The sequence below is a fragment of the Tiliqua scincoides genome, chromosome 7 (assembly GCF_035046505.1).
Source record: "Tiliqua scincoides isolate rTilSci1 chromosome 7, rTilSci1.hap2, whole genome shotgun sequence".
NCBI lineage: Eukaryota > Metazoa > Chordata > Lepidosauria > Squamata > Scincidae > Tiliqua > Tiliqua scincoides.
In genome coordinates, this window is record NC_089827.1 from 12,560,007 (window position 1) to 12,572,190 (window position 12,184).

Genomic DNA, 12,184 nt, shown 5'->3' on the forward strand with positions numbered 1-12,184 from the left:
TTATAGTTTTGAATCAGCAAAGTTAAAAGCTTCATTAAAGATGACCTTAAGCATTAACAGTGAAAAACTGAAATCTTGTTTATGCCAATTATTAATGTTTGTGATCTGTGTTCCAAAAATGTCACTTACACAAACTCCAAAGCTTATATTCAACTAAGTCTTCATCATATTAATTAAAATTATTGGTCTTGCTTCCCAGATGGAATCATTCACCTCTTAACCCTGCATCTTATCGCCTTGGGTTAAGAAGAAGGCACACATGTTTTTAGCCTTTCAAACAAGCACAGTCTTCATTCTGTCTCCTGAAACACTAACATTTATGGAAGTTAGGAAACTGGCCATCAAACATATGGAAACTATCTAGAATTCCATCTTCCCAGAAAATTATCTGTCTGCTAAAAGAAATGACAAGACAACACTCATTCCCTTTCAACTTAAGGGTCTTACTTGGTTCTGTTTTTACATGACTCAAAAATTGGCTCACCCAGCTGGCCTGAGATCCCCCTGCATAGAGAGATAAAGCCTTTCACATAGACACCCCACACCATTAATGGCCACACCTGTCAAGATCCTGATGTTGAGAATTGCTGCTACAAGTATGTCTTAACAGTAGTCCAACACCCAAAAGTTCCACAATGACGTTACAGATGTTCCCATATCCATGGGTCCAGTATCTGTGATTTCAGTTAACCACAGTTCCTAGGGCCTCCCACGCCCCCTGTGCCAACCAATGCGATCTTTACAGTACCTTCACTTTTCTTTAGTACAGGTTGAAGCACAGGTGTTTCTTGCTTTTAGCAGAGGAAGAGGAACATTCTTGCTTAAATGAAGAGCGACATGTAGGCAAGGCAGCCTGCATGCTAGAGAAAGAGTAACCAAACGTTAACAGGAAGCAGGAACTGTCCTGTTCGGTTAGTCTCCCCCCTGTAGCGTGCAGGCTTCTTGCCTGCACATCATGTTCCTCAGTTAAGCAAGAATGTTCCTCTGTTAAGGAAGAAACATCTGTGCTTCAATTGCTACAAACAAAGCAGGGGGGCACAGGGGGCCGTTATTTATATAGGGTTCCCCTGTATTCTCTGTTTCCGTATCCGGAGGGGCGTATATTGAAAAAATTGCTAGCAGTGAGCTAATAAATTCAAAGAAGCTTAGGAAGAAATGAGAGGAATTCAATTGTGAAGACACTAGCTCATCTCCCAAGGCGAGCTGCCCCTTCCAACAACTGATATCCAAATCTCAAATGTACTATTTCCTTTATGGTTACTATGCACACACACACTAAGCCATAGTTGTAAGGATATATGGCAACCAGAAGCAGCAGAGAATGGCAGACAATGGTATGGAAGGAATGTGGATGAGCTCAGTAGGAGAGACGAAGGCTTCAGGTCAGCTACCTGGAGAGGATTGGTTAGTTGGATATGAACCATACCCCCGAGACAGTGTTGATGCCAGGTTATTGGGGGCCCTGGGCAGAGCCTAGCATTGGACCACCATAATGTGCTAGCCTACTCCCTGATGGCACACTGCACACTACCACTGCTACCAGAACTTGGGATTCAGGGCTTGGCCGGCCAGGTGCACCCTTTGGCAAACACAGGCCCTTTGCCAATGCCTTAGCTGGCCAATTTCCAGCGCCTCCCTTTTCCCACCCCTAACATGGTTCTTTTTATGATTTTTTGTTACATTATTATACCACTTTTGGAGCATTCAAGACAGATAATTCTCAAAAAGGCCCACAAAAAAGAACCTAAGGCTGCAATTCACTGCACACTTAACTGGAGAAAGTCCCAGTGAACCCAATGTGACTTACTTCTGAGTAAGCATGCATAGGATTGCTCTATAAGTTAAGCATTATAGATACTATCACCATGGTTGTATATGGTGCTTGACTAGAAGGCAAAATGAGCATCCTTGCTATGTTTTTTGATTGTTAGAGTAATAGACAAATATTAACACAAACTCACATCTCTCATCATTTTCACAGCTTCCCTGGTCCTCCCCAGCTTTCTTGCACACATAGCCAGTCTCCTTTTAATGTAGACTAATACATTAGTGTCCCGTCCTGGGGAGAGAGAGAGAGAGAAAGAGAGAGAGAAAACGAGAAAGAGAGAGAAAGGAGGAGGGGGAAAGGGTTTAAGAGATTGAGTGCTTGCAGATATAGACAGAACAAAAGGTCCATTTAACATCTCCAAAGTGAAATGTATTGCCCTTCTGTGGAACTCCTATTGCTGAATATCAAAGATATTGGGAAGAATATAATAAAACCACAGACTGACTTTTGCCATTAGTTACAAAGATCTAGAATTGGAGCCAACCTGTCACTAATGGTGTTAGTCATGATGTACATTTATAGGAATGTGAGTGGAGGTTTTAGCCTTGTGCCTATGACATGCTATCAATACATCACATCACTGATATTGATTCATTCTTGCATGCTAAAACACACTGAACTTGCTTTATCAAAAGAAGAGTTAATTCTGTCCTTGCAAACTCCCCGAAGTTCCCACCCATTACAGCTTGAATGACAAACTGCAATTGTGTCTTCCAGATTATTTCCTGTATAGTTTACTGCAAAAGCTGGCTATTAACATCTTCCTGAAATGTAGTTTCTGCTTTGAAAAGCGACTCAGTTCCGGTAGCCTGGAGATGCATTCAGTCACATTGTTAAGACAATCATTCCTCCAGGATGTTCTTATCACATTGTAAATGAGTTCCTTAAAAGACAATTTAGGCTGATGTACATAACCACGTACGAAAAACTTAAGAATGCCACTCGAATTCACCAGGCATGCTGGCATTCCAGTGCAAGCTAGAAGTATGTACGTATGCATCATTGGGCAAAAGATCACATTTTTTACACACCACTGATAGTTCACATTTAGAAGTGGTTTGCAGTGGAGTGTAAAATGCCTGTATGCACTGATGCTTACATACAATTGGCTTGCCACAGAGAGAGACCAAATGTGAACGACAGAGCTCCTGCAGCCTCCATGTACCCGATGATCATGAGAACTGGCCCTTATAAACATGCAATGGATACTTAGTTTGAAATTAGAAGGCAGCTAATTAGAAGGCAGCTAAGAAATTAGAAGGCAGCTAAGAAACCTAGTACAGGTTTTAATGGATGTGACTGACTAGAAGCAAGAAGGTAGCTTGCACAATACCACAAGCAGTCAAAGAGAACTTTTATGAAGACTTTTATGATCCTTTTTATGAGGATCTTATAGCCATATAAAGAGACATCACTATTTACCAGACCTTCTAGATACAGTGGAGTCAGTGTAGCAACTATCAAGACTTGTACAATAATAGTCTTACAAATAATATCTTACAAATATCTTACAAATAATAATAATTTACAAGTATTACAAGTAATATTACAAGTAATTACAATATTACAAGTAATACAAATAATATTGTAATTACAATATTACAAGTAATAATATCTTACAAATAAGACTTGTAAGATAATTAAGCCATTTCTGCCCAACATTGTATATACACAACATGGATCAAATGTGTACACCTGTAGGTTGGGCAAAAATGGATTAAGTTATGTTGGTTGTATGAGTGTTTGTGTATCAGTGGCGGCATAATGACTTTTGATGAACCCTCCCGTACTAGTCAGGTTTCAAGTCCTGGGAAAATTGTGCTAAGTGGCCAGAGTTGTTAACACTGAAGGAGATATTAGCTTATGAAAAAACAAAATAAAATAGGAGAGGTCTTTGAGTGCAAATGCTACAAACACAATAATATTCAAGGAATTGCCTCAGAAAGGGGGCTTAGTCAATGAACTGATACATGAAATAAAAGATCAAGTGGTACAGATATCATATTGTAGCCAAGTCAAAAAGTTTGATAAATGAAATAGAGAGGGGCTTGAAAGATGGGAAAAGTCAGTGGAGGAACTTTGATAACTCTATTATGTAGAGTGGACTGGGGAGTCTGTTAGGGGTGAATGCAGCTTGAACTACTGAGTGTTGAGTCTCATCTACACTAGAGAAGGATAGATCCTGCTCAGCAAGATTTTCATATATTTGTTGCTGACATACACATTGAATTTTTCTGTCACATAATTGCTTGTGACTTCGTAGCTATCTCCAATCACAGATAGGTAGAAACAAATTCCAGAAATGACAGGATGGAGAATCAGATAGCACTATTTATTGAAGAATGCAACAATAGATAAATTTATTTTTTGGTATTTTTGTGACTCGAGCATAATATTCTTTCTGCAATTTTAACATGCCCTCTTTAAAACATAGGTTGTGAATCAAGTAGAAAATGTGTGGTCGAAAGACAACACACCTGCTCCAGATTAACTTCATGTATTTTATAAGTCCATTCAAGATTTGCAGTCAATGGCAGACACATTTTCAAGCCCCGCCTAATAAAAGCAAGATGTAAGCCAAAAGCATTCAGAACACATATAAATTATCCTAAAGTTACGGTTATACTTTTCAGGCAGATTTAGCAACAGGTTGAAAGGTCTGATTTTCAAAGAGAAAAGAAATTAAGGCAGGAGGGGAAATTCTTTCAGCTGCATTCAATATCATGCAACCAGTGGTGTAGCTACTGGGGGGACAATGCAGTAAGAACTGCAGGCACCATAACACGCTGTGTCAGTGGCCCCTCCCACCTGCTGTCAGAGCCATTCCGGACAGCGATGGTGTGTTCCTGTGTTGTTGAATTCTGGTTGCACCCAGGAGGTGTTCTGAGTCAATGGGAGGTTCTGTACACTTCTCTACAAGGCCTCCAGATAATTATTTTTTAATTATTGTGGCACCGTGACCCCAACCCCACAATTTCAGCTTCTGTGGATTTCAGTATCCGTGCGGGGGGGAGGGGGGGACGGAACTGATCCCCACAGACACCAAGGGCACCCACTGTACTTCTGTATTTTGCTCTGTATATACAAAGCTGTTGGGAAGCCATAATGGTTTTAACAAAGAGGGTCGAGTTTACCCACAATGAAAAATCTGCATCATGTCAAGAGTGCACATCCATCTTCTCACCAATTGCATTCAGAAACCTCATTGGGTTTAACCTGCCCTGGCTTTTAAGTCCCTTCTGCAATACCTTCCTGTACTACCAGCCCATCTCATACTCTTTTCACCACTTGTCCAACCCACCTAACTCACAAGCAGTCTCTCTTTTCACATCTTAATTTTTCACAAGATCACTGGGTCTGCAGACACAAGGCATTTTCCTTAATAGTGACCCCAGTAGGGTTCCTTCCAACCCAGATTTTGTGAAAATTGAATTCTCTGTTTATAAAAATACTGCTAATTGCTTATATTTATTCCACATTCTGGAATCCCTCCCCCTCTACACATACACACACGCACGCACACACAGGGAGGCCACTGTTCAGCCTTAATATTTATCTAAGGGCGGAATCCTAACCTACTTTCCAGCACCAAGGCAAGGGCAATGCAACTCTGAGGTAAGGGAACAAACATTCCTTTACCTTTAGAAGGCCTCCATGACTGCCATCCAACTGCAGGATGCAGCACATGCCCCACTGGCACAGCTATGTCAGTGCAAAAAAGTTGGTTAGGATTTGGGCCTCAATGTTTCAACAATGGGGATGCTCCAAATAATCACAGTCCCAGAAATTACAAGCATTTTTTTTGAGATTCGACTTCATATGATGTTGGGACACTTTCACAAGACCACTTTACCATATTAACGCTGAGTGGGAAAGTATTTTCAAGTCAGCCCCTAGTTTCCATCTAAGCGAGTATACCTGCCTTCCTCTAAGGAGCTCAGGGTGGCGTACACTGTTCCTCCCCTCCTCACAGCCCTGGTCCTGAAGGCCAAATTTAGGCTTTTAGGCAGGAAGCTGAAAGCCAGGACCTCAAAGGTAGCGTTCTCTGAAGTGCTACCTGTTCCACGCGCAGGGCCAGCTAGGCAGGCGGAGATCAGGGGTCTCAATGCGTGGATGAGACGGTGGTGTAGGGAGGAGGGGTTTAGATTCGTTAGGCACTGGGGAACGTTTTGGGACAAGCGGGGCCTGTACAAGAGGGACGGGCACCACTTGAACCAGAATGGAACCAGACTGCTGGCGCATAACATTAAAAAGGTGGCAGAGCAGCTTTTAAACTGATCCCTGGGGGAAGGCCGACAGGACCCGAGGGGCATCCGGTTCGGGACTCCTCATCCCTATGGGATGAGGATGGGGAGGTTAGAGAACAACAAGACAAAGGCAGGGTAGGAGAAGAAATTGGCAAAGGTAGCGTGATGGGATGTGATAGACGGTTTGGCACAATGAGAGGATGCGGGGACAAAGGAGCAAATAAGCAGCCCATCCTGGGGCATTCCGTGTATAAATGCTTTTATGCGAATGCCCGAAGTCTACGAGCAAACGTGGGAGAACTGGAATGTCTGGTGACAAGGGAAAACATTGACATAGTGGCCATAACGGAAACCTGGTGGAATGCGGAGAATCAGTGGGATACTGCAATCCCGAGCTATAAACTCTACAGGAGGGACAGGCAGGGGCGTGTTGGAGGTGGGGTGGCCCTTTATGTTAAGGAAGGGATAGAATCCAGCAAAGTAGAGAATGAAGGTGGGTCCGACTCCACTGTAGAATCTCTGTGGGTTAAATTACCAGGCTTGTGCAGCGATGTAATACTGGGGGCGTGCTATCATCCTCCAGACCAGAAATCGGATGGGGATCTTGAAACGAGGAAACAGATCAGGGAGGTGACAAGGAGGGACAGGGTTGTAATCATGGGGGACTTCAATTATCCTCATATTGACTGGGTCAATTTGTGTTCTGGTCACGATAAGGAAACTGGATTTCTTGACGTGCTAAATGACTGTGGCTTAGAGCAGCTAGTCACGGAGCCCACCAGAGGACAGGTGACTCTGGATTTAATATTGTGCGGTATGCAGAACCTGGTTAGAGATGTAAACGTTACTGAGCCATTGGGGAACAGTGATCATGCTGCGATCCGTTTTGACATGCATGTTGGGGGAAGAATACCAGGCAAATCTCTAACAAAAACCCTTGACTTCCGACGGGCAGACTTCCCTCAAATGAGGAGGCTGGTTAGAAGGAGGTTGAAAGGGAGGGTAAAAAGAGTCCAATCTCTCCAGAGTGCATGGAGGCTGCTTAAAACAACAGTAACAGAGGCCCAGCAGAGGTGTATACCGCAAAGAAAGAAGGGTTCCACTAAATCCAGGAGAGTGCCTGCATGGCTAACCAGCCAAGTTAGAGAGGCTGTGAAGGGCAAGGAAGCTTCCTTCCGTAAATGGAAGTCTTGCCCTAATGAGGAGAATAAAAAGGAACATAAACTGTGGCAAAAGAAATGTAAGAAGGTGATACGGGAGGCCAAGAGAGACTATGAGGAACGCATGGCCAGCAACATTAAGGGGAATAATAAAAGCTTCTTCAAATATGTTAGAAGCAGGAAACCCGCCAGAGAAGCGGTTGGCCCTCTGGATGGTGAGGGAGGGAAAGGGGAGATAAAAGGAGACTTAGAGATGGCAGAGAAATTAAATGAGTTCTTTGCATCTGTCTTCACAGCAGAAGACCTAGGGCAGATACCGCTGCCCGAACGGCCCCTCCTGAGGGAGGAGTTAAGTCAGATAGAGGTTAAAAGAGAAGATGTTTCAGATCTCATTGATAAATTAAAGATCAATAAGTCACCGGGCCCTGATGGCATCCACCCTAGAGTTATTAAGGAATTGAAGAATGAAGTTGCTGATCTCTTGACTAAGGTATGCAACTTGTCCCTCAAAACAGCCACGGTGCCAGAAGATTGGAGGATAGCAAATGTCACGCCTATTTTTAAAAAGGGAAAGAGGGGGGACCCAGGAAACTATAGGCCGGTCAGCCTAACATCCATACCGGGTAAGATGGTGGAATGCCTCATCAAAGATAGGATCTCAAAACACATAGACGAACATGCCTTGCTGAGGGAGAGTCAGCATGGCTTCTGTAAGGGTAAGTCTTGCCTCACGAACCTTATAGAATTCTTTGAAAAGGTCAATAGGCATGTGGATTTGGGAGAACCCGTGGACATTATATATCTGGACTTTCAGAAGGCGTTTGACACAGTCCCTCACCAAAGGCTACTGAAAAAACTCCACAGTCAGGGAATTAGAGGACAGGTCCTCTCATGGATTGAGAACTGGTTGGAGGCCAGGAAGCAGAGAGTGGGTGTCAATGGGCAATTTTCACAATGGAGAGAGGTGAAAAGTGGTGTGACCCAAGGATCTGTCCTGGGACCGGTGCTTTTCAACCTCTTCATAAATGACCTGGAGACAGGGTTGAGCAGTGAAGTGGCTAAGTTTGCAGACAACACCAAACTTTTCCGAGTGGTGAAGACCAGAAGTGATTGTGAGGAGCTCCAGAAGGATCTCTCAAGACTGGCAGAATGGGCAGCAAAATGGCAGATGCGCTTCAATGTCAGTAAGTACTGTAAAGTCATGCACATTGGGGCAAAAAATCAAAACTTTAGATATAGGCTGATGGGTTCTGAGCTGTCTGTGACGGATCAGGAGAGAGATCTTGGGGTGGTGGTGGACAGGTCGATGAAAGTGTCGACCCAATGTGCGGCAGCAGTGAAGAAGGCCAATTCTATGCTTGGGATCATTAGGAAGAGTATTGAGAACAAAATGGCTAGTATTATAATGCCGTTGTACAAATCTATGGTAAGGCCACACCTGGAGTATTGTGTCCAGTTCTGGTCGCCGCATCTCAAAAAAGACGTAGTGGAAATGGAAAAGGTGCAAAAGAGAGCGACTAAGATGATTACGGGGCTGGGGCACCTTCCTTATGAGGAAAGGCTACGGCGTTTGGTCCTCTTCAGCCTAGAAAAGAGACGCCTGAGGGGGGACATGATTGAGACATACAAAATTATGCAGGGGATGGACAGAGTGGATAGGGAGATGCTTTTTACACTCTCACATAATACCAGAACCAGGGGACATCCACTAAAATTGAGTGTTGGGCAGGTTAGTGTAGCTAGATGGGGCTATGGCCTGATCCAGTGGGGCTGTTCTTATGTTCTTATGTGAGGCTGAGACACTGTGACTGGTCCAAGATAGCTCAGGAAGCTTTATGGCTGAGTGGGGATTTGAATCTGGAACTTCCAGACCAACTCCCAAACCACTGCACAATCCTGGCTCACAAATCAAGCATTTTAATTTTTTTAAATTTAATCTCCTTTCAAAGTTTTTCTGCTGGAGGATTGTCACTTTGAAAACTATAGCAGAATGTCCTTGACAACAGAAACACTCCCAGGCTGGTTTCTAGATGTTCCTACTGTTATCTTCAGTATTGTAATTTTTTCTCTACAGTCTTCTCTTATATTTGCACATGTATGCTGAAATATATGCGCCAGCCTTTAATGTGTCACAGAATTCTTTGCTGCTTTTGCTGCTACAGACTAACAAAGACACCCCTTTGGGTGGTGATGCTAATACTTCCCCATTCATTTCAGACATTCCAAGATTATGGTTGGCAACCTTCAGTCTCGAAAGACTACGGTAGAAGCCTACAGCACCCGGTATTCCCAGGCGGTCTCCCATTCAAGTACTAACCAGGCCTGACCCTGCTTAGCTTCCAAGATCAGACAAGATCAGGCATCTGCAGGGCACCCAATAATTGCATTTCCCTCAATGGCTGCTGCCTCTCAGTTCTCAACATATTAATTTTTTTCTCTTCTTTTATTTCTAGCTAAGATTTTACTTTATACTACTTAATTCTAATCAGTGCCTGTAATATTTTTTTTTTAAAAAAATAAAGCTCTGTCAGGGTAATCCAGATTCTACACTAATTAATTTAAAGCTGAACTCTGGAGACTGTTTAAACTAGACAAAGCTGATTATTTTTGCATAATTTATTCTGTAGTGCGCTCTTACATAATTTATTCAGGATTTTCTAATCGTGGAAAAACAAAGAGACATTTACCACCAGCAGTGTAGCTACAGGAGGAGTGGAATGGTAAATACTGCAAGTGACCTGTAAGCACTCCCTCCCACTCACTCAGGGCAGTTAGGGTAACGCACCTGTGCGCTGCAGTTGCTGCCCAGAATGGCTCCGAAGGTGAGTGGGAACAGCCACTTACGTGGTGCGGCACCTTCAGTACTTACTGCACTACTCCCCTGTAGCTATGCTTCTAATTCCCATTCAACTACATCTTCCTCACCATAACGACTAGAAACTTGCCTTTTTTTTTTTTAAACAAAAATAAGGAAATCAAAAATTTACAAGAACTGGAATGTCATATCCAGTTTCACAATCTGTATACTCTCCTGCAGACACACACAGACCCCTGGGTATAAATCACTGTAAAGAGTGCAGTGCTTGATTCATTTCCCTAAGAACAACTGCTCCTAGTGAAGTGCAGAAATCTGCCTCTTAAGCATCCCCTACCTATTCATCAGAGAACTACTTACTGTGTTGAGCTTCATACTGGGCACCGTGATGCTGTAACTGTTGGCTACGCCTGTAACAGCCTTCACCAGCCTTCAGTGCCTGTTTAAAGAGTTTTTCTGCTTCCACAATAGTTGTTGCTTCCTCTTCTGCCAAGAGAATATAAGCAGTGGCACACCTATCAGTGAAATAAACAACAAGAGCAAAAAATCAATATGGAAATTAATAAAAGTTATTCACTAAGGATATACCAGATGAACACATGGTTTTGCCTGCCTTCTTGCAATAGGATACAAGCATGCCCTGGTATTCATTGTGGCCCTTCCTCCCTGGCATTTGTCATGGTCGAGGAGGGTCTCCAAAGCATACTAAACCTGCCCTAATAAATGGAGGAGATCAGTTCTGTTTTTGCAAAGACTGGAGCTGTTTCACCACTGAAGCAAAGGAGAGCTTCACTGAAGCACACACACAGAAACTAGATGTATGCACTGGATTGCACCTAAGGCTAAGGCTGAGGACAGCAGACTGCAAGCCAGCGCTCTCCCCAATCATGGGGCTCCAGCTGCCGACAGTGGAGATCTGGAAGGACCCTATTTCCATTTGAAGTAGGTAGGAACTGGATCTGTTTCTTCTGCACCCATACGCAGTACGGATCTTTACTATGGGTTCCTGCACAGAAAGGCAGGTTATACATCTCATAAAATAAAGGTGCATTCTATTAAAAATAAGTGTGTGGGCTATTTACCCCACTGCAGCAATGCAACTGCCTACAACCAGTGGATGAAACCAGTGGTTCCCAAAGTTTTTTGACTAGTGGTTCCCTTGACCTACTGGGCTCAGGACGTTGCATGTCCCAGCAGCTGTGCATACATGGGGAGGGAAGGCAGGATGTGTTAGAACAGCTGGGTTCATGGACTACACTTCAAATAAATAATTGGCCATTTATCTCAGGCCAGAGAAATCACAATTTTAAACCTGAAACACTGACAGTGGAGCCCAGAAAATACAAAGGCTATCACATGTTTAAGAACAATACGGTCATAATCAGAACTGCAGAAACCTGCTCCTGGTTTCATTCCTAACTTTTCCATTTTCCATTATCTTCTGTTAGACAGCAACCAATTGAAAACTTTGCCATGGTAGGATAACTTTGGTATCAACAGATTAAAAAAAAGAAGTACAGATTCCCTGGCTGACTTTGCATATAAGGGAGCAGACTTCCTTAATATCAGCTCTCTCACTTTGTACCTAGCTCTCTTCATGATAAGAATTTATTCGGGATAGTCTCTAGATCAATCAGGATATTTTTCTCCAAAGTAAGTACACTTACTCATTTAACTCTAAGGCTTCATGTGCAGCAGAAATTCTGGCCTGGGGGTTTCTCTCTCTCCACGCCTTTTGCATTACTGTTGGAACCAAATATTTGTATCAATTACAGATATGTTTTGACAGGTTATCTCCACATTCTGTCTAGCCTGCAATTCCATAACAATTGCTTTATGCAATCATTGCAACCAGTGTTCCCTCTGAGCCGCACAGCTGGAAGTCAAGCCCGACACAGCTTCCCTATTGGCTCTCTGGAGCTCAGCAAAAGGATGACATCATCATTGAGAGCTGCCCCTTCGCAGCCATCATATGGCTCAGTGGACTCCCCTTGAAGATTAGAGGGAAGACAGGAAACCACTGGTCTAAAGTGATAAAAACCATCATCAAGACCAGTTCTCCAAGGAAGCAATTAAGCCACGAGCAAAGTCTGGTTAATCTGAAAGCACCTCTCTTCTACCTTTTAAAAAACAG

The 12,184-nt window shown here is 43.3% G+C and overlaps 1 protein-coding gene across 5 annotated transcripts in view; it reads right to left on the bottom strand.

Annotated features, from left to right (window-relative positions):
* Positions 1-12,184, bottom strand: part of ST7 (suppression of tumorigenicity 7) — a 107,364-nt gene that overhangs the window by 24,892 nt on the left and 70,288 nt on the right. For all 5 annotated transcript variants that reach the window (XM_066633257.1, XM_066633256.1, XM_066633260.1 and 2 more), the window contains 3 exons: positions 11,718-11,793; positions 10,411-10,565; positions 1,962-2,059 (listed from right to left, as the gene is read on the bottom strand). In XM_066633257.1, coding sequence (XP_066489354.1) covers positions 1,962-2,059; positions 10,411-10,565; positions 11,718-11,793 — 329 coding nt within the window. The remainder of the gene's footprint in view (positions 1-1,961; positions 2,060-10,410; positions 10,566-11,717; positions 11,794-12,184) is intronic.